General features: G+C 41.8%; 2 protein-coding genes across 11 annotated transcripts in view; one reads left to right on the top strand and one right to left on the bottom strand.

The window, feature by feature from the left end:
* The window catches only part of LOC127427847 (multiple epidermal growth factor-like domains protein 6), a 133,542-nt gene extending 114,709 nt beyond the window's left edge, over window positions 1-18,833 (top strand). Inside the window, exons 29-38 of the mRNA XM_051675678.1 lie at window positions 3-131; window positions 10,783-10,914; window positions 11,010-11,138; window positions 11,304-11,432; window positions 11,531-11,659; window positions 13,098-13,226; window positions 14,000-14,128; window positions 15,545-15,673; window positions 15,802-15,930; window positions 16,748-18,833. Of these exons, the coding sequence (XP_051531638.1) occupies window positions 3-131; window positions 10,783-10,914; window positions 11,010-11,138; window positions 11,304-11,432; window positions 11,531-11,659; window positions 13,098-13,226; window positions 14,000-14,128; window positions 15,545-15,673; window positions 15,802-15,930; window positions 16,748-16,812 (1,229 nt within the window). The 3' untranslated portion in view covers window positions 16,813-18,833. The remainder of the gene's footprint in view (window positions 1-2; window positions 132-10,782; window positions 10,915-11,009; window positions 11,139-11,303; window positions 11,433-11,530; window positions 11,660-13,097; window positions 13,227-13,999; window positions 14,129-15,544; window positions 15,674-15,801; window positions 15,931-16,747) is intronic.
* Window positions 18,834-18,967: 134 nt separating this feature from the next.
* The window catches only part of LOC127427890 (voltage-gated potassium channel subunit beta-2-like), a 216,536-nt gene continuing 207,761 nt past the window's right edge, over window positions 18,968-27,742 (bottom strand). For all 10 annotated transcript variants that reach the window (XM_051675802.1, XM_051675807.1, XM_051675804.1 and 7 more), the window contains one exon: window positions 18,968-26,868. In XM_051675802.1, the coding sequence (XP_051531762.1) occupies window positions 26,779-26,868 (90 nt within the window). In that variant the 3' untranslated portion in view covers window positions 18,968-26,778. The remainder of the gene's footprint in view (window positions 26,869-27,742) is intronic.

Here is a 27,742-nt window from a genome sequence, read left to right as displayed (position 1 = left end):
AGCTTGTCTGCCGGGCTCATACGGTCAAAATTGTCTGCAGCTCTGTTCCTGCCCGCAGGGCACGTCATGTCATCATATCACAGGAGACTGCGGCTGTCCACCTGGATACACCGGTAACGGATGTGAACAGAGTGAGTGATGATTAATAAATAGGCCTGAGAGATGTTAAAATTTGGGGTTTTTAAGATGTTTTTTATTTTTTTAAGTTGTTACATGAGGATACAGTTGTGCTCAAAAGTTTGCATACCCTGGCAGAAATTGTGAAATTTTGGCATTGATTTGGAAAATATGACTGATCATGCAAAAAAACTGTCTTTTGTTTAAGGATAGTGATCATATGAAGCCATTTATTATCACATAGTTGTTTGGCTCCTTTTTAAATCATAATGATAACAGAAATCACCCAAATGGCCCTGATCAAAAGTTTACATACCCTTGAATGTTTGGCCTTGTTACAGACACACAAGGTGACACACACAGGTTTAAATGGCAATTAAAGGTTCATTTCCCACACCTGTGGCTTTTTAAATTACAATTAGTGCCTGTGTATAAATAGTCAATGAGTTTGTTAGCTCTCACGTGGATGCACTGAGCAGGCTAGATACTGAGCCATGGGGAGCAGAAAAGAACTGTCAAAAGACCTGCGTAACAAGGTAATGGAACTTTATAAAGATGGAAAACGATATAAAAAGATATCCAAAGCCTTGAAAATGCCAGTCAGTACTGTTCAATCACTTATTAAGAAGTGGAAAATTCAGGGATCTCTTGATACCAAGCCAAGTTCAGGTAGACCAAGAAAGATTTCTGCCACAACTGTCAGAAGAATTGTTTGGGATACAAAGAAAAACCCACAGGTAACCTCAGGAGAAATACAGGCTGCTCTGGAAAAAGACAGTGTGGTTGTTTCAAGGAGCACAATACGACGATACTTGAACAAAAATGAGCTGCATGGTCGAGTTGCCAGAAAGAAGCCTTTACTGCACCAATGCCACAAAAAAGCCCGGTTACAATATGCCCGACAACACCTTGACACGCCTCACAGCTTCTGGCACACTGTAATTTGGAGTGACGAGACCAAAATAGAGCTTTATGGTCACAACTATAAGTGCAATGTTTGGAGAGGGGTCAACAAGTATTGTGCTCCTTGAAACAACCACACCGTCTTTTTCCAGAGCAGCCTGTATTTCTCCTGAGGTTACCTGTGGGTTTTTCTTTGTATCCTGAACAATTCTTCTGGCAGTTGTGGCTGAAATCTTTCTTGGTCTACCTGACCTTGGCTTGGTATCAAGAGATCCCCGAATTTTCCACTTCTTAATAAGTGATTGAACATTACTGACTGGCATGTGATGCCCCTATACTGTATGTTAGTATTTAATTAGGAGTGCAAATAGCTCTGCCATTATTAAATCTAAGGGTGTAGGTTTGGTTTGAAAGTTGGTAGGGACATTTTACAAGAAGGACATTATTCAAAATTTTGATATTAAGAATCCAAGAAAGTATGTCTATAGGCACAATATAACATGTTTCATATAACAAGTCTCATTTTCTTTTTCTCTGCCCCACCATGTTAAATATTAGCCTGTTTTTTTACTAGCACTATTTGGATCATGAAGGTCTAATTTGATTTCCTGTATTTTATAGACAAAACATGTTTTCCTATCTACCTCCGTGTTCTTCTCCAATGTGCAAAACAAAACATGTATTGGCTAAATGAATGCTATACATTGAAATATTAGTTACAAATGCAAACATCGTTGCGCTGACATAGACGACTCATTTTGACGAGCTGCTTGCTCGACGCTCTTACGCATAGTAACACACACAGACACGATGCCTAATATTTTCTGCTCCTTGCATTTTACAGATGAATGCATTAAAATCAAACCGCAAGTCAATTTGTGTATTCAATTTAGGAAGGTAATCAGTTGTCTGTGTGGTTATACTAGTATTTTAAAGTCCTGCACCTCTAATCTACCCCCTTAACTGGCACAGTTGCTCAAATTCAAAGGTGTTTTCCTCAAGTGGGTGCTTACAACCCGTAAAAGCAGAATCTTCCATTGGACCACATAAGAAACTCAGGATGTTTTTTTTTGTTTTTTTTTACCTATTCTTAGATAGAAAACAGTCTCCCAGCCACTGGGGGTTGTCAAGAAGGGCATCTGGTGTAAAACCTGTGCCAAGTCAAATATGCGGATCACTGATGGTCCGCTGTGGCGACCCCTAACGGGAGTAGCCGAAAGTCGTCGTCGTCGTCTTAGATAGGAAACATTTGTACACGAAAAGTATGCTTATTTAAATCTGTTAGTTTAAAGGATTGGACCTAAGATACAAATGAAAATGTGCCTGTGTAAAACAAATGATTGTGATTGGTGCATCCTGAACAGCGCTGAGAAAAGTAACAGGTTCCACATGACAACTAGGGATGGGCGATATGTAAAAAATATTTTAGCGATAATTGCTTTAAAAAATATCGCGATATCCGATTACATCGTCAACCCCTCTGCCAAGGGTCGGTGAATTTTTTGGCTTTATTGATTTTGCTTTAAAAATTTCATTCATTTATTGAAACAAGAAAAACACACAAAAGACATTTCTAAATTTAAATTGCACTTTAAACAAAAAAAGCAATAAAATAACGAAGTGATCAAAAAAATCTTATTTAACCACCTCCCCAAATCCAAACATTCACCGTCTCCAACAGCTCCATTTGCAAGCATCCGTTAATGACAACAGGTGGAAAATTACTAATATCCTACAGATTAAGAACTAAAGACAATTATAAATGTAAAGACAATAATAATCTAAATAAATAAGCCTAAGGAATTCCCTTGTCTTCCCAAAATAATGCTGCTAAATGTGCGTTCTTATCTAGTTTGTGTTTGTTTTGCATAAATAGAACTCAATTTTAGGTTCAAGGTGAACGTGTCGTGTATTATTTTATGATTGAATCAGTTTCATCTTTGTTTCTTTAATACAAAGATATATATTACTGAACCTGCAGAGTTGCATTCACAATGCATGACAAACGCGTGGAAATAAAGCAAACTAAACTCACAGCACCTCCTGAGATGATCGGAGATAATTTGCAGCATTCTCATAGACGACATTATTCTTGCAAACAGTTTTCAGACGAATGAAACAGAGAAAAAAGAGTGAAAACTCTTTACAGGCGCGCTCCACGAGACAGGCTTGCGCTGTACGCCTCTGAACAAACAGCAAATCAGACTGTTCAAATCAAACAGAAATCAGCATTGACGGCTTTTCTTTTGTCTGTTCTTAAAAATATAATAGTGTGTGTGTGTGTGAGGAGGAGGGCGTGGCTGGGCTGTGAGGGTGCACGGCCGGCATTGAATCAGATGATCAGTGGGAGAGCGAGATAAAGGGGGGCCGGAGATGCCAGTTCGAGAGAGAGACGCATGCGGCTGCGTTGCATGTGTGTCTGTGTTTGTTTTAAGTTAAGTTTGACATTAAAACTTTGTTTACTGTTCAGCCGTTCCCGCCTCCTCCTTGCCCGTTCTTTTAACTGTTACATTGTGTTTCTTCAAACGCATGTTTTTGTGTCTAACAGCATTTCTTGTCCTGTGTCACTCCGAGACGTCTTACAAGTCATCCGCCTGTTGCGGGTAGATGAGCAAAATTACCCGCTCATGAAATACATTTGGACAAGGAGCTTGTGAACTGGATTCAGCCTCTTTTATCATGTGGGGAAAGCGAAGCCTTTTTACCATAGTTACTCATACATTCCTATGAGAAAGAAGGGGAGAAATATCGAAAGATATGATGAAAAGCTGTTGTGTAGTTTTTTGTACTCCAAGCATTGCCAAAAAACCCAAAACTGATTTTTTTTTTTGTTATTGCCCACCAACTGACAGAAATGGAAGCCTAAAGAAGAGCACTGTGGCTGCAGTCGACCATATGCTGGATACGTGCTTTAATGTACTTGGGAAATTCCGGATTCAAGACTAAATCGATTATCATATCATCTCAACAGGGGTGGAGCCAGAGGTTGGCCGGATAGAAGCCTGACCACCCCACTCAAAGCCGCACCTCTCCGTCCCGGGCGTCCTGTGTTCACGATATGACAACGACGACAGTCAGTTGGCGGGAAATAAAAAAATCAGTTCCCTATCTGTCACTCACTCGACGTTGGTGTCGATGTAGTGACACTAGGGGTCACTCTTGGGAGCCCGAGACACCTCTGGTCTTTGATAAAAGGCCAATGAAAATTGGCGAGTGGTATTTGCATGCCACTCCCCCGAACATACGGGTATAAAAGGAGCTGGTATGCAACCACTCATTCAGATTTTCTCTTCGGAGCCGAACGGTCATGCTCATTGAGCTGAATACTACTGTTCATTCACCTGCTGGATCTGACGGCGCATTTCAGCGGCTTCTCCCTCCTCTGCACTGGTGCACTGCAGAGAACGCCCCTGGGCGCTTCGGCAGAAAAACTAGAGAGTATATTTTCTGAAAGAGCATTTTTCCCCTCTAAAAGAGTATATATTTCTCTAAAAGAGCGCACACACGGAACGTCTTTTTAAAGACGCGTCTTTTTAAAGATGCTTTTCCGATTGTGTGTTATTCCTGGTTGTGCTCGTTATCTCTCGCCTTCTAACGGTCACGATCACTGTCTTTCGTGTCTGGGCACTGCTCACGCGGAGACAGCGTTCGTGGATGGTCACATTCTCATTGCGCGAATGTGTCCATGGCAACGTTGCGGTCGCGGCTCGCCTTCGTAAGGAAGCGAGCCACCCCAGAGGCTCCCGCCTCGGTCCTTTTACCCACGGGTTTGAGGCCAGCGCGGCTAGCACTGGGGGCGATTTGGGGACCCCAATGGGACCGCCTCCGCCGGGTATCCCCCCGCGGACCTCCCATTCCCCAGCACGCTCGTCTGCCCCGATCGGGCTTCCGGGTGAGTCCGCCGGCTCGTCTCACGGCGAGTTCGACCTCTTATTCGGAGCCCGCGAAAGTGATGAGCTCTCGAGCGCAGCATCGGAGAGCGGGCTCGTCCAGTCGGAAGCCTCGGCTGGGCTCCTCCCTTCGGGGTCGATCGCCCAGTCACAGGCTGACGCGGAGATGACGACATGCTTTCCCGGACAGCCGCGAGCGTCGGTTAGAGTGGATTTCACCGCTCTTTCCTGAATCCTCGCGGCTCTGTGATTGGTTCCTGGGCTCGCGGCGCCGCTCAAAGCCACGCCCCGCCCCGTTCCTTTCTTCCCGGAAGTGCATGAAGAGCTGACAAGGTCGCGGGAGGCACCTTTTACTGCCCGGTCCCGATCTTTTCAGCTTCCCCGCTCTCACTACCCTCGATGGTGGGGCGGCCAAGGGTTATTCGGCAATCCCCCGGTGGATAAAGGCGCTCGCGGTGCACCTATGCCCGCAGAGCGCCGCCACCCGGCGCGGGTGCCCAAAGCCCCCGTCCAAGGCCTGTAGGTTTACGTCGTCTCTGACGGTCAAAGCCTACGGCGCTGCTGGACAAGCCGCCTCCGCCCTGCACGCCATGGCTCTCCTGCAAGTCCGCCAAGGCGCTAAAGGAACTGCACGAGGGTAGTTCCGCCCCGGGATTGATGCAGGAACTGCGCTCGGCGACCGACCTCGCTCTCCGAGCGACGGTGGTCACGGCGCGGTCTCCCGGGCGGACGATGGCCACACTAGTGGTCCAGGAGCGCCACCTTTGGCTCAACCTGGTCGAGATGGGTGAGGCCGACAGGACACGATTCCTTGCTGCCCCCATTTTCCAGGCGGGCCTATTCGGCGACACTGTCGAGGACTTTGCCCAGCAGTTCTCGATGGTAGAGCAGTAGATGGATGCTAGCCGGCTTGTCCTGCCCCGGCGTGGCTCAAGATCCCCCCATCTACTCATCGCCGAGGGCGTCCCCCTGCGGTGACTGCACCGGCTCCGCCGCAGCCCGCCCCTCCGGCCCGGCCCCGGCGTGGAGCCCACCGCAGGAAGCCGACGCCACCCGCCTCACAGCCGGCACCGAAGAACCCACGGAGGTCTTCGAAGCGCCCCTGAGACGGGCGACCCAGGGACAACGAAACCCGCTGCTCTGGAGCTGGTAAGCAGATCTTCTTTTTGTTACCTTTTGCATTTAATTGCGCTGCATGCCCAAGTGGCTGCAGTACTCAAGAGCTCCGCAAGAGTGGTTTCCTTGTTCCCTGGGTCACATATTCGGTGTGTACGGCTGGCATCACGACCACCGTCCACCACTCCATTTGGCAGGTTGGCGCTCCAGCGGCGGTCTCCCGCCCTCAGCGCCCAGCTGTGGCACAAATCCGCCCCCGATGTGACAGTCTCCACGGGTTATGAGGACAGGCCTCTTCCTCCCCCGTCCCAGGCTGTTCCGGGGGTGGTCACAAGGAGCCAGGTAAGTGCTTCGATGTCCTCGGACTCAGCACGGCCACGATGTGGTGTGGCACCTCAAGCTCCGCCCCGCCGCGAGGCCCCACCCGCCGGTACATCGGATGACATTGTCCCTTTGGTCCCCCTTGCGCGGAACTCGGGTGCATGGCTTGCGCTTTCCAGTCCGTCACGAGGGCTGGTCCGGACCGTCCGACTCGGCTGCACGATTCACTTCGCTGGGCATCCGCCCAGGTCCAGCGGTGTCCACTTCACCTTGGTGAAAGATGGAAACGCTGCTACCTTGCGCGGAGATCGCTACCCTCCTACGGAAGGACGCGATAGAACCTGTCCCTCCAGCCGAGATGAAGAAGGGGTTTTACAGCCCCTACTTCATTGTACCGAAAAAAGGCGGTGGGTTGCGGCCAATCTTGGACCTGCGAGTACTGAACCGGGCCTTACACAGACTCCCGTTCAAGATGCTGACGCAAAGACGCATTCTAGCGAGCGTCCGGCATCAAGATTGGTTCGCGGCGGTAGACCCGAAGGATACGTACTTTCACGTCTCGATCCTTCCTCGACACAGACCCTTCCTGCGGTTTGCGTTCGAGGGTCAGGCGTATCGGTACAAGTCCTCCCTTTCGGCCTGTCCCTGTCTCCTCGCATCTTTACGAAGATCGCAGAGGCTGCCCTTGCCCCGTTAAGGGAGGTGGGCATTCGCATTCTCAACTATCTCGACGACTGGCTAATCCTAGCTCACTCTCGAGACGGGTTATGCGCACACAGGGACCTGGTGCTCTCACACCTCAGCCGACTAGGGCTTCGGGTCAGCTGGGAAAAGAGCAAGCTCCTCCCGGTTCAGAGCATCTCTTTTCTCGGTTTGGAGTTGGACTCAGTCTCCTTGACGGCGCACCTTACGAACGAGCGCGCCCAGTCGGTGCTGGCCTGTTTGAAGGCGTTCAAACAGAAAACAGCGGTTCCACTGAAACATTTTCAGAGGCTCCTGGGGCATATGGCGTCCTCGGCGGTGGCCACCCCGCTCGGGTTGATGCATATGAGGCCGCTTCAGCACTGGCTCCAGACTCGAGTCCCGAGACGGGCATGGCGCCACGGGACACACCGCGTGGCCATTACGTTGGTCTGTCACCGTCTTTTCAGCCCTTGGACCGACCTCTCGTTTCCACGAGCAGGTGTTCCGCTAGAACTGGTCTCCAGGCGCGTCGTGGTCACGACAGACGCCTCCAAAATGGGCTGGGGCGCTGTTGGCAACGGGCACGCAGCCGCCGGCCTCTAGACGGGTCTGCAGCTGCGTTGGCACATCAACTGCCTCGAGTTACTGGCAATTCTGCTCGCCCTGCGGAGGTTCCGGCCGTTGATCCAGGGCAAGCACGTGCTAGTTCGGACAGACAGCACGGCAGCGGTAGCATATGTCAACCGCCAAGGCGGTCTGCGCTCCCGCTGTATGTCATAACTCGCCCGCCGTCTCCTCCAACGGAGTTAGCAGCACCAAGTCGCTGCAAGCCACTCACATCCCGGGCAACCTCAACACTTCGGCGGACGCGCCGTAACAACAGGTTACCCTCAAGGGAGAGTGGAGACTCCACCTTCAGGTGGTCCAGCTGATTTGGAGTCGATTCAGTCAGGCACAGGTGCACCTGTTCGCCTCCCAAGAATCCTCCCACTGCCCGCTCTGGTACGCCCTCACCGAGGCCTTCCTCGGCATAGACGCGCTGGCACACAGCTGGTCCCCTGGCATTCGCAAATATGCGTTTTCCCCAGTGAGCCTGCTTGCACAGACCCTGTGCAAGGTCAGGGAGGACGAGGAGAAGGTCGTCCTGGTAAGCACCCTACTGGCCCGCCCAGACGTGGTGCTCGGACCTCACGCTCCTCGTGACAGCTCCCCCGGGCAAATTCCCCTGAGAAAGGCCCTTCTTTCTCAGGGAAGGGGCATCATCCGGCACCCGCGCCCAGACCTCTGGAATCTCCATGTCTGGCCCCTGGATGGGACGCGGAAGACCTAAGCTGTCTCCCACCTGCGGTGGTAGACACGTTCACTCAGGCTAGGGCTCCCTCTATGAGGCACCTGTATGCCTTTAAGTGGTGTCTGTTCGCTAAGTGGTGTTCTTCCCATCAGGAAGACCCCCAGAGGTGCGCAGTCAGATCAGTGCTTTCCTTCCTGCAAGAGAGGTTGGAAGGGAGGCTGTCCCCTTCCACCTTGAAGGTGTACGTTGCTGCCATAGCAGCACACCATGACGCAGTCGACGGTGAGTCCTTAGGGAAGCATGATCTGATCATCAGGTTCCTAAGAGGCGCCAGGAGGCTGAATCCCTCCAGGCCACGCCTTGTTCCCTCATCGGACCTCTGTAGTTTTTCAGGGTCTACAGAGAGCCCCCTTTGAGTTTTGCAGTCAGCCGGGCTTAAGGCACTCTCCTTGAAGACTGCCCTCCTGACTGCGCTCACTTCCATCAAGAGGGTAGGTGACCTGCAAGCGTTCTCTGTCAGCGAAACGTGCCTGGAGTTCGGTCCGGGCTATTCTCACGTGATCCTGAGACCCCCGACCGGGCTATGTGCCCAAGGTTCCCACCACTCCTTTTAGAGACCAGGTGGTGAACCTGCAAGCGCTGCCCCAGGAGGAGGCAGACCTAGCCCTGTCGTTGCTGTGTCCGGTGCGCGCTTTACGCATCTATTTGGATCGCACGCAGAGCTTTAGAATCTCTGAGCAGCTCTTTGTCTGCTTTGGTGCACAGCAGAAAGGAAGCGCTGTCTCCAAGCAGAGGATCGCCCACTGGCTCATTGACGCCATAACTATGGCATGTCTCGCCCAAAACATGCCGCCCCCAGTAGGGCTACGAGCCAATTCTACCCGTGGTGTAGCGGCTTCTTGGGCCCTGGCCAGAGGTGCCTCTCTAACAGACATTGCAGAGCAGCGGGCTGGGCAACACCCAACACCTTTGCAAGGTTCTACAACCTCCGGGTGGAACCGGTTTGGTCCCAGGTAGTGGCACGCAACACAAGCGGATAAGCCCGGGATAGCCGGCTGGGTGTATCGCTTGCACATAGCGCCTTCCACCTCCTTTTGAGCTGAAGACGTGCGCTGTTAATTCCCAGTAGTGTTCACAAAAGTTGTTCCCTGGTTGACTTCCTCCGAGCCCTGTGGCAGTCGAGTTTTCGGAGAGACTCGCTGCCGGCCCAGTACACGCGCTAACTAAGAGCCCGGTTCTGGGGTAGGTGCTCCGCATGTGGCGGTTCCCTGTAAGGCTAACCCCATGCGATCTATATCTTCCGCTAGTTCGTTTCCCTACTGGCAAACTGCGTCTTCCTTGGGCAGAGCCCCTCAGTCTCCATGTTGTAGTAACTCCTCCCCCATTGGGTAGGATCTACCTTGAAGGCTCTCCACATGGTTGGAAAGACCATGTGATGTATTTTTCCACTTAAATATCCCCCCTCTCTTGGGGCGAGGTGTGGTCTCCGCGGTGTCCTCCCCTTGGGAGGGACACCCCCCGACTAGACCTGGCGGCCCAGTCGGATAATCCCCCTTCTTTTTTAGGGAGTGGAAAAAGAGAAGGGGAAAGAGGCCATGACTGGGTTAAGCCTGTCTCTATCTCTGGGTAGTCGACTTGTCCCCAAAAAGGGCCGTTCGACACTCATAACTGTGTTGGGGGAGGTTACGTGTCGACCTGGTGTGCTGGCTATGAGGCACACAGCAAGTCTGCCCACCACACACCGCCAGTTCACGTAACACAGTTCAGCCTTGTGGCGTTTTGTATAGGGACCCCTAGTGTCACTACATCGACACCAACGTCGAGTGAGTGACAGATAGGGAACGTCATGGTTACTGGTGTAACCTCCGTTCCCTGATGGAGGGAACGAGACGTTGGTCCCTCCTGCCACAACGCTGAACTACCCGCTGAAATGGCCGGACCTTATATCGGCTCCTCAGCGTAAAACCTGAATGAGTGGTTGCATACCAGCTCCTTTTATACCCGTATGTTCGGGGGAGTGGCATGCAAATACCACTCGCCAATTTTCATTGGCCTTTTATCAAAGACCAGAGGTGTCTCGGGCTCCCAAGAGTGACCCCTAGTGTCACTACATCGACACCAACGTCTCGTTCCCTCCATCAGGGAACGGAGGTTACACCAGTAACCATGACGTTTCGGGTTTTTTGGCATTGTTAGAAGTGCAAAAAACTACACAACAGCTTTTCGTCATTAAAATAGCCAAATCTATCAGATATTTCTCATAGGAATGTATGAGTAACTATGATAACAGCGCTTTGCTTTCCCCCAGAGCCTCCTAGCCGACTGTATCTATAGGGACATGTCCTATGTTTAAAACAGACCTTTTTCCTTACCTCTGTGGACACTGTAATTCAAAATCAACTGTTTCAAAATGACAGTCTGTCTGTCTGTTTTTTATAAATCATGTGTTTGTCCCATCAGTCTGTCTGTCCGGTACGTTTGGCATCAACTGTAATCATGTGTGCCAGTGTTCAGAGAGAAACCAGTTGTGCCACCCAGTGACTGGAGTGTGTTACTGTGCGCCAGGATTCACAGGACCTAATTGTGAACAGGGTAAGTGATGCTTTAAAACAAAGTAGATGACAGTTCCAGTAGATCATATTTTGGGGGTTGAAGCGTCCCATTTTCTGTCTTCATTTGATCTGTAGAGTGTGATGAGGGTTTGTATGGACCGGACTGTGTGCTTCAGTGTCAGTGTTTGAACGGTGGAGTTTGTCTTCCTGCCTCGGGCACCTGTGAATGTTCACCCGGCTTCATCGGTCCCCGCTGCAATCTCAGTGAGTCACTGTCCAGCAATTGTTCAAAAGCAGAAACTTTGTGTCCCCTAGATAGCAACTTTTCATTGCAGTACATAATTCTTTGTAAATGATCAACAACTCTTTTACTATACTTATCAGTGTCAAAAAATGAGTTTAACCAGATTCTTTCCCACTCTCTTTCAGCATGTCCAACTGGACGCTATGGGCAGGACTGTGCCCATGTGGCAGCCTGCGGAAAGGATGCAAGAAATGATCCGGTCACAGGCAGATGTGTTTGTGCGCCAGGACACCGCGGAGACAACTGTGATCAGGGTGAGCTAGAAATACAAGCTTTGAAGCATTGGAATTATATATATATATATATATATATAAAGAGCAGATGTGTAAATGTGTGTTTGTGCGTGTTATAGGTTGTGCAGCAGGCTGGTTTGGACCGGATTGCTCTCAGCGTTGTGACTGCAGTAATGGAGGTCTGTGTGACGCGGTCTCAGGAAACTGCTCATGCGGTCTCGGGTGGACTGGACAGTATTGTGAGAAAGGTGATTCATATAAGCGTACTGATCTATGACATGAAGAATGTTGATTAATGTCACTAATCTTCTTTCAAAGTACAAAGAGTAAGATGCCGAATACACATATTATCCGAAAGATGCATGATTTACAATAACATATAGTTGAGAACATCACAAAGTCCAGTACAGGTGGCATCAGATTTATATAAGTATAATACTTTTTAGAAGAAGGCTAATATTTTATGCATCCTAAATACGCACAATTAAATAATATTTTCACACTTTTTGCTTAATTTGGTAAAATTACAGTGGAATTGAAAATGACGGCAGATTAAAAGTGATATTTCCCTTGATTTTTCTTTGATTGTGTCAAGCATGCTCTTCATTGACACTTTTGTCAACTTGGTTAACAAGTACGCTAACTTATAAAAAATAAAAACCTTTATTCAGGGCAAAAGTGTTTGGTGTGGTGGAAATGATGCCACAATTGTGGGACAGTCATAATTTTTTTTTTAAATAGATAGAAATCATTTTTCACACAGTAAATATTAAAATCGTTTGTGTTTATTTCACTCTTTGTTTAGATGATCTTAGTTTTAAACATGCAATAATTTGCATTTTTATTATGGATTTTTTTATAGTTTAATATTGAAAATCTGTATAAAACAAGGTTAAAACTGGAAAATCTGTACATAAAAAGCATTTGAAAAGTACCAAAAATAAATGATGAACGCCTGGTAAAAAGTTTCCAATTCAGTTCAAATCTGTGTGAGGTATTAAAAATCAACCCCTGGGTCATGAAAGCACCCAAACTTGAAGAAACACCCATGAATCAAAGTGAAGGGAACTATTTAACTGTTTATAAACGTATGATCTGTCAAGCGTAATGATCTCTGAAGGAATCATACATGTCATTAATATTTCTTCAAAGTAAACAGATTCATCTGATTTGTAAAGTACATTAGTGCAAACAAGCATTTGCTTTGTAAAAGATATATTGTTGAACCATATTAAATATTTACATTATATTAAAATTTGGTTACACCAAATAAATGCTTTCATTTACAATCATCATTTAATGTTTATCAGACCATGAATTATGTATAAAAAAAGATATGAATTAAAGTCTATTGACATTTCTAACTATTTAATTTGTAGATTGTTATTATATTGATGAAAGATCTGTTAAGAATGATTTCATACAAAGTGATTTGTTCATGTTATTTATTCAAGCTTTTATTAAGTGTTAACAGAAATGGTCAAAATAGTCTTCAGTTCTCTTTTTCTCTCAGTAATGTTCACATTTGAAGGGACTCTCGCCAGTTCATTCCAAGTCTTATTAAACGGTTTCAATAGATGTATAATATAACATGAGTCTACAGTAGTTGTTGCTGGATTTTGAGGTAGCGAGGTAATATTGATTTTTTTGGTAGCTGGTGTAACCATCTGTAATCTGTGTGTGTAGAATGTCCTCAGGGCAGGTATGGTCCTGATTGTACACTGGAGTGTTTGTGTCAGAGCAACAGCACTTGTGACCAAAAAACAGGAATCTGCCAGTGTAAACCAGGTCATTATGGACAGCGTTGTGAACATGGTGAGTTTCATACACACTTAAAGGGATAGTTCATCCAAAAATTCTCTCATCATTTACTCACCCTCATACCATCCCAGATGTGTATGACTTTCTTCTGCAGAACACAAATGAAGATTTTTACAAGAATATTTCAGCTCTGTAGGTCCATACAATGCAAGTGAATGGTGGACAGAACTTTGAAGATCCAAAAAGCACATAAAGGAAACATAAAAGTAATCCATAAAACTCCAGTGGTTTAATCTGTGTCTTCAGAAGTGATATGATAGGTGTGGGTGAAAAACAGATCCAAGTCCTTTTTTTTTTTACTATAAATCTCCACCTTTGACCAGCCCCAACCAGTTGGTGGCGATATGCACGAAGGACGCAAAACGCCTAAAAACAAAAGAGGAAGAATGTGAAATTGAAAGTGCAGATTCAGAGTGAAAAAGGACTTAAATATTGAACCGTATCACTTCTGAAGACATGGATTAAACCACTGGAGTCTTATGGATTACTTTTATGTTTCCTTTGTGCTTTTTGGATCTTCAAAGTTCTGGTCACCATTCACTTGCATTGTATGATCATACAGAGCTGAAATATTCTTCTAGAAATCTTCATTTGTGTTCTGCTGAAAGAAGAAAGTTATACACATCTGGGATGGCATGAGGGCGAGTAAATGATGAGAGAATTTTCATTTTTGAGTGAACTATCCCTTTAAGCTTTAACCCAAAGCTTTTACACCACAGATTTAATGGTTTCTGTGTCTCTATCCTGTGTGTGTGTGTGTGTTTCAGTGTGTCCCGCTGGTCTGTATGGGCTGCAGTGTCAGCGGCAGTGTGATTGTGTAAACAGTGCATCATGTCACTTGAGTTCAGGCCAGTGTCTCTGTACCGCGGGATTTCACGGAACTCGCTGTGAAAGACGTAAGACATCACAAACATCAGTAAACACAAAGACTTAGTTCACTAACAAAGTCATCATTTACTCCCCCTCATGTTGTTCCAAACCTGTATGACTTATTTTCATCTGTGGAATACATATGGAGATGTTTGTGTTCTATGGAAGAAAGGAAAGTCATGCAGAACAGGTGAACTTAAAACCTGTGTAGAACTGGTTAATTATTCACCCCAAAATCAAAAGAATGAAATAAGTTATTATATGTTACAAAAATTAGGTACACTCAGTATTTTTTTTATTTTATGTCATCTTGGACCGCCCTGTTATTGACTAAAAGTGTCTAGTGTCCAATAACAGGGCGGTTGCTGAGATTAAGTGAGTAGTCTTCAGCTGGTCATGTGACTCTAACATGGCAGCCCCCATGAGGGGACCCTCTCAATGTAGAATAAAACAACTTTTAAAATGTTACTGATGTGACTGGAAAATAAAATATGGACTTTATACAGATGTTTCAAAATTACTATTAATTTCTCTTAGAATAAACTCTTTTAATGAGAAAAAAAAAAAAAGTCAATCACTGAGTGCACCTTTAAGATTCTTTGCATTGTGATGTTTTTTTCATCATAATTAAGAACTTTCAATCCTATATTAAATTACGTTTATATAGATCATGGCAGTGTTTGTTATAGAAACAAAAATCATTGCATAACATTATTTTTTTTAATCTGTAATAGAGTAAAAATGACTGTAGCACAGTAATGAAAATAGGATTGTTTTGCATGACATTAATAATAAATGGGGTCCTAAAATAGGCTTAATTTTATTTTTGCAATATATATATACTGCATATATATTGTTTTTTCATTGATGTCAGGGGGAAGTATAGATTTGAAATAAGTGGCACGTCAAGCTTGAATTGCTCCGATGATAGGAATATTCCTTATTATGGTCCAGAGGAATGAATAATGCCGTTAATTTTTTTAACACGTTATTTTTTCATTAATGAATCAAACTGAATTTGTGTGTTAAAACAACAGCCCTCATATATATATATATACACACTCATTTCAAGCAAACTTCCCCAGAGGGTATATGTTTGAGTCGGAAAATCTGCAGAATAGATTTAAACAAGGTCAAATGTGTTAAACAGTGTTGAGGGTACTGCAGTCTTCATGGCTGCTCAAAACATTATTAAAGTACTCAAAATATTTCAAAAGCAAAGTGCGGTGGACGTGTGGAAATGTGTGAATTATGTGTGTCCCAAATCTGCCTAATTTTGTGTCCATGATTCTGCACGTGCCTGGTCATTAGTCATTTAGTTAGATTTAATTATTTCAATCTAAAGACTCTTGCTCACAAAATTTCAAACATTATTATTTCCTTAATTTCTAAATTTGAATTCTTCACTGCACTTTTGTCTGAGAGCTACATTTCTTTCTCAGACTGTGAGCAGGGCACATTCGGTCAGAATTGCTCCCAGTCGTGTGACTGTGCAGAGGGCACACCATGTGACCCGGTGAGCGGCAGGTGTATCTGCACATCAGGAAAGACTGGAGTCAGGTGTGACAGCGGTGAGTCCAGATAATGTTACATGAAATGTCACTAGATCAATCAAATAAAATTACTCCAGAAGGCATACCTCTGAAGTATAATCTCTAAAAATGCCTTTGTGTGATTGGTGCATGCTTCTGACGGACAGATTGCAGTATGAACCGGTACGGTCCTGACTGTGCTCTGAAGTGCGAATGTGAGAATGGAGCTCAGTGTGACAGTAGAAATGGACGCTGCACATGTCTAAACGGCTGGATTGGTCTCACATGTTCAGAACGTAAAGTATTCCTTGTTTTTGGCATATATAAGAAATGTCCAGGTCATAGTTCACCATAAAAATGGTCACAATGCACAAAACTACACGTAGAAATAGGCTTCACTGTCTTGAAGCAATGTGTAATTTGGAGATTGAGATTGAATTGTTTTTGTGGTGTCATATGACCTGGACATTTTATTGTGAGATTCACCCGCAATATATAAAGGGTTAGTTGACCCAAAAATGAAAATTCTCTCATCATTTACTCACCCTCATGCCATCCCAGATGTGTATGACTTTCTCTCTTCAGCAGAACACAAATGCAGATTTTTAGAAGAATATTTCAGCTCTGTAGGTCCATACAATGCAAGTGAATGGTTGCCAGAACTTTGAATCTCCAAAAATCACATTAAAGTAGCATAAAAGTAATCCACACAATTCCAGTGGTTAAATCCATATCTTCAGAAGCGATGTGATAAGTGTGGGTGAGAAACAGATAAATATTTAAGTCCTTTTTTACTATAAAAATGTTTCTCATCCACACCTATCATATCGCTTCTGAAGACATAGATTTCACCACTGGAGTTGTATGGATAACTTATGTTTCCTTTATGTGATTTTTGGAGCTTCAAAGTTCTGGCCACCATTCACTTGCATAGTATGGACCTACAGAGCTGAGATATTCTTCTAAAAATCTTCATTTGTGTTCTGCAGAACAAAGAAAGTCATACACATCTGGGATGACACGAGGGTGAGTAAATGATTTATTGGTGAACTATTCCTTTAAAGTGTAACCCAGTATGCCATAATCTGATTGGTTGGAACTGTGTTTGTATAGGTGGATCTCCACTGCTTGACCACAGACTTTTAGGAAAGGATCTGTCACAATATAACAACTCATAGCACCCACAACCATGAGTCCTAATCAAGACATGAAGCTAAATAAAACCACGATTTGTTTAAATGTTCTTTTGGACCAATAGGAACATCTTTAGCATTTGATGGACGTGAAACTGACAGACACAACAGTCAAATGCATAGTTTTGGAGACTGTGATGGCTGTGACTCAACAGAGCACTTTCTGAAGTGCTGAGACTGGTAAACTGGTGTGCTGTATGAAAACGACAGGAATCATATTGGAAAAGGAAGCTATGAGCATCAAATGTATTTCAACAGCTGCGCTGTACTTACTCTCACTGGACACCATTGCAGCAAATGCTCGCCCAGTGCAACGTCTTCTGTTGGCCATAGTAATACTTGATTGTTTATTGTTAAATGTTCTTTTCAGGGTATTTTCATAATGCCTGTGTTGCAAGTATTGTGTTAAAAGGGCTGGATCCCCAGCCATTTGATGCAGACTATTGGAGTAAACAAGAGAAGTACCTTTTGGTTTTAATAACTGTGTAAATGTTTTTGTTTGTGGTGCAACAATTAAGTTTTCCAGGATTTTACAGAACAGTTCTAAATGGGTTAGTTCACTCAAAAAAGCCTTCGTTCTAATTACAGAAATACTCAAACCAGCCCATCTGGCACCAACAATCATCCATGTGATTATCTAATCAGCCAATTGTGTGGCAGCAGTGCATAAAATCATGCAGATACGTGTCAGGAGCTTCAGCTAGTGTTCACATCAACCATCAGAATGATGAAAAAAATGTGATCTCAGTGATTTGGAGCGTGACATGATTGTTGGTGCCAGATGGGCTGGTTTGTGTATTTCTGTAACTGCTGATCTCCTGGGATTTTCACACACAACAGTCTCTAGAATTTACTCTGAATTGTGCCAAAAACAAAAAACATCCAGTGAGCAGCAGTTCTGTGGATGTAAACACCTTGTTGATGAGAGAGGTCAACAGAGAATGACCAGACTGGTTCAAACTGACAAAGTCTACGGTAACTCAGATAACCGATCAGTACAATTGTGGTGAGAAGAATATAATCTCAGAATGCTATTCTGAGATGCGGGTTGGCGCTGTTTTGGCAGCACGAGGGGGACCTACACAATATTAGGCAGGTGGTTTTAATGTTGTGGCTGATCGGTGTATGTAAAACCAGAAAACATCGGGAACTACTTTTTGGTATGTGTGTTTATTTTTATTCATACTGCAGTTTTCCCGGCCTATTATCATTTTTATCTGTTCTGTTTAGCCTTTTTTGACTTGTGATTTGTATAAAGTTTGGATTATTTATATTTTGTAGAATACATTTTTTTAAATGTTACAACTCATTAAATGGATGAAATGCTTAATGTATTTATAAACACGTGGCTATTTTTGGAATGGAATACTAGCCTACTACACAGTATATACTGTGTTCAGTAAAACAGAATGCAACGATCAGTGTTGGGTGTAATGTGATTAAAAAGTAGTTACTGCAATCTAAATACGTTTTTAGTCAAAAAGTAGTGTAATATTACACTTAATTGAAAGTCAGTAACTGTAATCTGATTACAAAAATTAAGTGAATTGTTTTTAAGTACATCAGACTGGGGTTACACATATTTAAAACATGAATTATGTTCATATAAACGTCTGTTTGCATTTCTGTGAAAGTTGGAGCAACTAACAATTAATTTAATGGGAGAAATGTGTGATGTGTATGACAACAAACATGAAGGAAATATCGACATTTTAAATTCCTTGAGCTGAGAAACAAACTTTTCTGTTAAAAGCATTTAAGAAAGTACAGCTACTTAAAAGTTCAGCAGTTAGTAATGTGATTACTTTTCCCACTAAGTTATGAGTATGTGATCAGACTACAACTTTAGAAACGTAATTAAGTAGTGGATTACTATTTTTGAGTAACTGGCAACGATAAAAGTGAAACTATGGTGTCCAGTTATCATCTCGCAATAGATCGATATTTAGCATAGTTAAATCCAATTTTATGTAAAAATATGTTAACACTTGACCATCCAATCAAATAACAAGTAAATAAAGACATTTGCTGATATTTGTCGCACACACAAAACAAATAGCCAATATTCTCTTGTCCAACAATGGAATACTTCAGAAAAGCACTAATACACATGTAAAACACTAAGAAAAGACACACAGAGTTTGTTTTTCATTGTCATTATTTTATAGTTCTCATTTCATAGATACTGGCGCTGTACATATCTAAATTCAGATTCAAGCACAATGCAGTCAGCAAATGCCTTTCAATGAAAATAAACAAAAACAAAAAAAGGCTGAAGTGAGCGCAACCATAAATACTTATGTATATATGTACAAAGGTCAAATTATATATACACCGATCAGCCACAACATTAAAACCACCTGCCTAATATTGTGTAGGTCCCCCTTGTGCCACCAAAACAGTGCATTACAACAGTTACAGAAATACTCAAACCAGCCCATCTGGCACCAACAATCATCCATGCGATTATCTAATCAGCCAATTGTGTGGCAGCAGTGCAGTGCATAAAATCAAGCAGATACGGGTCAGGAGATTCAGTTAATGTTCACATCAACCATCAGAATGGGGAAAAAATTGTGATCTCAGTGATTTGGAGCGTGGCATGATTGTTGGTGCCAGATGGGCTGGTTTGTGTATTTCTGTAACTGCTGATCTCCTGGGATTTTCACACACAACAGTCTCTAGAATTTACTCAGAATGGAGCCAAAAACAAAAAACATCCAGTGAGCGGCAGTTCTGTGAACAGAAACGCCTTGTTGATGAGAGAGGTCAACAGAGAATGGTCAGACTGGTTTGAACTGACAAAGTCTACGGTAACTCAGATAACCGCTCTGTACAATTGTGTTGAGAAGAATAGCATCTCAGAAGGTTGCCGCTGTTTTGGCGGCATGAGGGGGACCTACACAATATTAGGCAGGTGGTTTTAATGTTGTGGCTGATCGGTGTAGATTGCTGACTCGAGATGCAGTATTTTTCCACAATGCGTGGAATTGTATCTTGTGTTGTAATATACATTTCACAGAATTCTCCAAAATGCATATTCAGTGCAAATAATTGCTCTTTGTAATCTTTGTCATCATCGTCTTCAGTACCATCAGAGGGCAACAAAGAATGGTAAAAAAATAAAATCATACTTTTGTCTTTATCTTTGTAAAATATTAAACATGAAAAATAATCTCCTTGGGAAATAAGGTATGGTACTCGAAAGTAATCACTCTCGCATCACATCTAACTCCTCTAACCTGTAAAATATCCTAGATGTGGTCATTATCTCTATGGTTGTACTGAATGATAGCAGATTTTTTTTAATACAGCTTTCCATTCATTAAATGTACTTATCTCCGTTTTGCCCACTATTTCACTCTCAAACACTTGCTTAAAATGTCTCGTCCAAATGAACTAAACACTTTCATTGTTTTACTTGGAATCATGGACAACAATTGTCTAAGGTGATTATTTTTTTTTCTCCAGATAATACAAACAGATGACCAAGTGGGGGCGCTATCATACTCCAAACAAAATAAGTGCCAGAAGGCTGCCTTTTTAAGACCATGTTCAACAAACATCACAGCTCCCGCTCAGTGCATTAAGAGCAAACCTACAGTATTTAACTGCCAGAAACAGGTTGACACCGTAAAACACTAATAAACAACATGACATATTAGTCTGCAGTCTCATCAAATAAAACAAGTCCATTCAATCTCATATGACAAACATTTACATTTCATAGCTCTTTGATTGTGGCCTTCTCGAGCCTTCATTCACCAGTTCTGGTATCAAAAGAACACAGTGATGACTATTCTTTTGCATGAGAATACATCAATACCAAACACTTCATTCATGTCTGAATCGAAACTAATATTAACTGCCTTTGTTCTTCTTACAAATCTTCATTAAATGTCTGAAAAAATGACTTGGACTCAGTTCTCACACTCAAAATGATATGACTACGTTTTGATGTTTTAATCGACTCATACTTTTGGTTATAAAAATACACAATGAAATTTAAAAGAATGTTTCAGGTTCAAAACAAGTTAAGCTCTATGGACAGCATCTCTGACATGCTGTCGATAACCACAGGCAATGTAGTTTGTGTGGTCGATTTGCAAAAACAAGCAAAAATCGTTTACGGTAATGCGCTTACAATGGAAGTCTATGGGGAAAGGCAACATTAAAATGGTTTTAAAAGTACAACCACAAGACTAGCACATTATATTTGTGAGATCAGTGCGATACAATTGCTTACTACTTGGGATGTGCATGAGTTAGAGTAATCGTTCTGCATCAGCTACTCGAGTATTAAAAACACTACTGGAATATCGCAAGTTAATTTTCCTTTACGTATTTGCCTGCCGAGATCAGCGCTGAATTACTCCTTTCAACAAATCATGCAGTTACAATTGAGTCCACTGGGGGGCACTGTGGATGTGTCATCGAGGTGTTGGATGAGAGAAGAAAATATAATGATGTCTTTGGTGCACATTTTCACACACAAACACAAGTGTGGCAATATTTTGATTCTTATCGAATTCTTCTACTCTATTTGTATTTGGTTCCGGTCAGAGTCATGCAAACCAAGAGATGAAGATCTGCTTTTATTGGCGGAAAGAAAATGCAGAACCATTTTTTTATAAAAAGCACACTTTCACCACTTATTTTTTTTCTGAATAATAACATGTGAAATGATAAAAATATGCTGGCCTTTATGTTGAAGCTCATGCCATCAGTATTGATTTCTATGTAAGCTCCAGATGAGTGCACGTGCTTTTACTGTTATTTTTTCCGCCTTTTTCTATTTTTATTAATGCAAATTATTATTTTTTTTCCCCACAAAAGAAAAGCATAGTTTGTTGAAGTTATCTTATTTTGAAACTGTTCTTGGTAACATTTGTGAATAAAATGAAATAAAAAATTAACAAGTGTATGTGTGTTATTTTTAGCATTTTAGTTAAGTTGGACAGAGTAAAATGTTTGGATTTGGTATTATTTTTTGACCACTTTGTTATATTTAGAGTCTATTTTCATTTTGTTTGGTGTAATTTGAATTTAGAATGGTTGAAATATTTTGTTTCAATAAATGTTTTTTATTGTTCAAGATCAAAATCGACCGGTAGAAGTGAAGGGTGTGCCGGTACAATCACTATTTTATTTCTAGCTATGATTTGTGTCAGTAGATAAATATGATTAATAATATTTGACATTCTCTATAATTTAACGAAGCGTACATCCAAATTCTGACGAGAATAACATTTTCTATGCATATAAAAGGAGCGTGTTACTGTCATACAAATATGCCTGACATTCATCAAGGACACAGTTAATGCACAAAAGAACATGATTTTTAATTCTTATATTTAATTGTATACAGTCCATTTACACTGTCAACTTCTTATGAATGTGCTGTCATTGTTCATATAGCTGGTGTTTAAGGGAATGGACTATATAATTGGACACAGATGGTGGAATAACCCGGGAAAAACCTCAGAATTAACTTGCACTTGATCCAGCCCATTAGCGCATTGTGCGCATGATTTTGCCAAATCCACTTGCTCCTAGACTTAGAGCATGCTTGCAAGAAAATACCAAAACTTCATGGCCATGTCCATTGACTTTGTGCTTATGCTTTATGGTATAGCGCTGCACTTAGTGCTCTTAAAATAGGGCCCATAATGTTTACTTCTTGTGGCTATTCTTTTGAAACAGTGTATATTTGACAGTTTACAGATTGGCCCCATTCACTTCCATTGTAAGTGCCCTATTTTTACAGCAATTTTTGCTTAAAAAAAATAAAAAATAAACGAAAGACGTCAAAATAATTTTTGTGGTAATTAACATTATAAATGATGTTGTCTAGCTTAACTTGTATTGAACCTGGAACATTCCTTTATATGCTCCGAAATACCATGCCCCATACACTTCCATTGTTAATGCATTACGGTAAACTAATTTTGTTTGTTTTTTTACAAACTAATAGACGAATCAAACTGATTTTTGACAGAAATCGACCACATGCCACAGACGCATGATGCTTAACTTGTATTGAAACAGGAACACATCTTTAAGGGGAAAACAGAGAAAGACATAAAAACTATAAATGTAAATGTATTAACCCCAACTACACAAATGCTTAACGAATAAAGTGCAAATCTTTCACTGTTGTTTAGGAATAACTGTTATTAGCAGACAAAGAATTTACAGTACGTGGCTCCAAACATTTAGTTTGATGTACTTCAGAGAGACTACACAAACTTGGATGATATGGACAAAAAATGTCAACATTCATTTGTTTTTAATGTTAATCTAGATCATGAATGTAACTGTACAGTTAAGGCTGGGGTATGCTAAGTTTTTAATTTAAGAAAAAGCAAGGTTAACAATGAGGAGGTATTTATATTTATGTATTTTTAATCACTATTGATTATAAATAACATCACGCAAATTGTGCATGACACGTATGGCACACAGAAAAATCAAAGTTTACTTCGGCCTTAACTGAACCTGGTACATAAAGATAAATGCATTTTCAAGAAATAACACAAGTTTAAAACACTTTGTCTTTACCAGGCCAGTACTAAGATACAATCTTTGGGGGTGTGGGCAATTCATTTTTTTTTTTTTTTAAATAAACAAGGGCAAGTAGTTCTCTCTTCATCGGATCGGTGGGGTAGGTATTTATATTTATGTATTTTTAATCACTACTGTTATTCTTGCCTTTTCATAAATTATATCAAGTTAATTTTACTATGCAATTCCCTTCTTGTCGACCTTAAGTGTATCTGTGCAAATCTGACAGTTTAAACAGGATTTAAAAAGTAGCACTAGCCAGTATAACAGCAGCTCATTCCTTGAGCATAACTGCATTGAACCTATAATGGTGGAGGGTATAGCATGCTTCCAAAATGTACCTCATGCAATTCCCTTGCGCTTGATCGGAGACAGTTGGATTAAACAGTGCACACTGAGAAGGGTTTGGCTCTCTTATCAATTTCAATACTTAATATCTTACTGATCAATGATAGGCTTTGTGACCAACCTCAGTTTAAAAAACATCTATAGGCTGCTTATCACTCATACTGGGTGCACTATGTATATCTGAACTAAGTATGTATATGCACTTATATTTATAGCGCAGCAAAGAGCATAACCAGAGTGAATATACAAAGTGAAGGAAGATTGTGTAGCACAGTTCAAAGACCAGATTCATGCTGCTAAATGACCGATACTGTCAGAAAAAGGACATGGGAGTCACGTTACTGACAGGATGTGGGATGAATCTTTGGCTTCAGCCACTTGTATCATAACTGGAACATACAAGGAATGTCCAGTGAACAGAAATGTGATGAAGAAATGTAGCTCACACTGTCGTGCACACGGACTAGCAGAGAAACAGACATTCTACCATAGTCCCTGAGCTGCTGACACAAACGGGTCTATGCTCCTATTGGGCAGGTGAGATAATGCAGTTTAAACAGTCTGCTTTTCTATTGGCTTGGAACATCTGCCAAATCACAGCACTGTGCTGTGGAAGGCCTCAAGTGACCGTAGCTGTAAGGCTGCTGGAGTTATGCCACCCCCAGAAACACTTGCAGAGACTATTATGACATTTTTGTCTGCTTTTTTTTTTTTTTGCCAATAAGCAGTATGCTAAAAATAGGCCGAGTACAATAATTGCAAGTGCATTTCACCTCTATTTAAGATTGAACTTGCAACCTTTGTGTTAGCAGCCCAGATTCATAACCATTAGGGCTAACACTATGCAATTTTTGTACTTGTTTCTTAATCATTGATGAATTTGCCTTACAGGGCAAATTTCACAATGAAATCCTGTATATATTATTATATATACAGTTGTGGCCAAAATAATGGCACCCTTGTTAAATATGAGCAAAGAAGGCTGTGAGAAAAAATCTGCATTATTTATCCTTTCATTTACAAAAATCTAACAATTGAAACAGGGGAAATATCTCATTATGAAATAAATATTTTTCTCCAAAACACATTGGCCACAATTATTGGCACCCCTAGAAATTCTTGAAATAAAATATATCTGAAGTATATTCCCATTCATATTTTAAATTTTTTAGTGCACCTGGGTGACTAGTAACATGAAATTGTTCAGCCATGACTTCCTGTTTCACAGGGGTATAAATATGAGGTAACACACAAGCCAAATTCCCTTAATCATCACAGTGGGTTAGACTAAAGAATATAGTTCTGATGTGCAGCAAAAGGTTGTTGAGCTTCACAAAATGAGGAAGTGGCTATAAGAAAATAGCCAAAGCATTGAAAATACCCATTTCCACCATCAGGGCAATAATAAACATGTTCCAATCAACTGGAGATCTTAAGAAACGGCCTGGAAAAGGACGTGTCTATATTGGAGAAGACTCAGAGCTGTTATCTTGGCAAAGGGAGGTTGAAAAAAGTATTGAATAAAAGGGTGGCGATAATTATGGCCAATGCGTTTTGGAGAAAAATATTTATTTAATAATAAGATATTTCCCATTTCAATTGTTTTACTTCAATTAAAGGTTAGATTTTTTTTTTTTTTTTTTTCCCCACAGACTTCTTTGCTCATATTTACCAAGGATGCCAATATTTTTTGTCACAACTGTGTGTGTGTGTACAATTACAATTATACTTTACAATTTAAATTATATCCTTTTTTCTCGTTTTACGGTAATAAGGATGAGATTTTTTCACATCCCAATAATACGAATTTGGAGGGGAAATGTACAGTATTTAATTGTCATGAAAATAATGCAAAACCTTTTAATGATCTTAATAATAAGCTTCATTCTATTATGCAAAATATAACTGAATATCTTTTGATTTTGTGGTGAAATATGACCCAGGCATGTTCTTGACAGTTTTCGTGAGATTAACTTCAAATTTTAAGCATTAAAAACTTTGCCAACAGAAGCATGCTTATCCCATTATTTTGTCAGATAATTCAATCTACATTTAATTCTAATAAATTAGAGTGAATAATTTTAATATCATTATATAAAACACTAAACAAGTGTGCTGGGAGCAGATCCTTCCTGTGGAAGGTGCATCATTGTCAGTTTCCACAGATCTTCAGCAACAACACAGACAGTTGCCCTCCAAAACCACATCTGATGATGTTGACATCAGAATGATCTGTCAGCAAAGCAATGACAGATGAAAAGCCAGGACTGTGTTTTGATGCTGAACATCAAGGAACGGACATCAAGACAAGCAATGTCCAGTGCAGAATAAGGAAAAGCGATAGTTTTTTTGCCCTTCTTGAGAGGAGCTGCATTTAAATCAGTTTAAACAGAGAAACTTCCTCTGATGTTCCCTCTTAAAGTGCTTATTGGTTTGCCTGCGAAGGGGGGGCGTGTGCATACATAACGCAGACCACACAGTGAAAAGTTCTGGGTTGAGACACCTCGATGACGTGAGCGACGTGTGCAAACCCAAATGAATCACATGAGTGACTATGGATCATGTGTAACTGATCATGTACTTAATTACCTTTTTCAGCTTGCGCTCCATTTTTGTTAATATGCATTCAATATTTTTAAAAAAAGCAAGAGAAGAACTGAATATTTCCAGCAACCAAGCAAGCATGTTTTATATATAAAAAAAAAAAATGTAAGCATCTTTTAAATTTTGTTCTTAATTACCCTAACGTTCTCATTTTAAAGTACATTTTCTGTAGGGTTGAACGTATAACGAAAAATCTGTAAATCTCATATCTTCAATACATTGCTTTCTATCCTGCATTTCAACTTCTTTTGTCAGTGAATGTCTTTGATTTGTTTAATTTTTCACATTTTTCTTGCCCTTTGTGTTGTAAGTCTTGCTCTTCAAGGTTTGTGGATGCTTTCCCGTCTCATGCGGCCGGTACTCATTCAGTAAAAGCTGAAGCGAAAGGAGGATCAGGCAAAGGTGGGTGCGGAGCGCGTCCCGTCCGGTTCCACACTAGGAGCGGTAGTCCTTTTTACTGTAGGGTTTGTTGCCCAGGATACTGTCCACCTCATGTACGATAGAGGAGGACAACTTTGGAAGAACCTGCAAAAAGGAGCTGCAAACTGAGTCCGGATTCTATACACATTTAAAGATCAAGATCAAAATATTTATAATATTGCTTTGCAAATGAAATTTCCCTGTACAGCAATATTAATATGGCTACTAGGAAAGAAATGTCCATTTTACAAGAACATACAATGTGATATCACTGTCATTGATTTAGTCAAAGTCAGTTCAATTTTGCTACTGTAGCAAAGTAAAATTGCACTTTATTTGTGCTTTTGCTACAATAAATAACTTTAATTTTAATTAGAATTGTTTACATAGAAGAAACCTGTCCCGAAATAACTATTACAAGTTCATTACTACTGAAAATGTCCTGGTCATACTGTACTGAAATAAAACAATTATATTTAGCGTTTAGGGTACATTTAGGACCGTAGATTTTTTTTTTTATTCGTTTCAGGCATATTTACTACCCAATTCTCATTACAGCAACGTCCAGACATTTTATTTTTACTGTTCCCATTGTTTTCAATTGTGATTCACATCACTGTCTTTTTCCCCCCACTGCATTATTTTTATGAAAATCAGCAAAAATGAAATGCAATACCAAGAGTATTACTATGATGTACACTATATGGCCAAAAGTTTGTGGACACCATATGTGCTTGATGAACATTTGATTTCAAAACCTTAGGCATCATTTTCCCCCTTTGCTGTAATAACAGCTTCCACTCTTTTGGGAAGGCTTTCCACTATACTGTATGTAGTAACATGGCTGCAGGGATTTGCTCTCATTCAGACACAAGGCTATCAGTGAGGTCAGGAACTGATGTTGGTCAATGGGGGCTGACTTACTGTTGCTGTTCCAGTTCACCCCAAAAGTGATCAGTGGGGTTCAGGTCTGGGCTTT

This window comes from Myxocyprinus asiaticus, chromosome 37 (genome assembly GCF_019703515.2).
Source record: "Myxocyprinus asiaticus isolate MX2 ecotype Aquarium Trade chromosome 37, UBuf_Myxa_2, whole genome shotgun sequence".
NCBI lineage: Eukaryota > Metazoa > Chordata > Actinopteri > Cypriniformes > Catostomidae > Myxocyprinus > Myxocyprinus asiaticus.
Note: the sequence above shows the minus strand (reverse complement) of the source record. Positions and strands in the feature narration are given on the sequence as shown.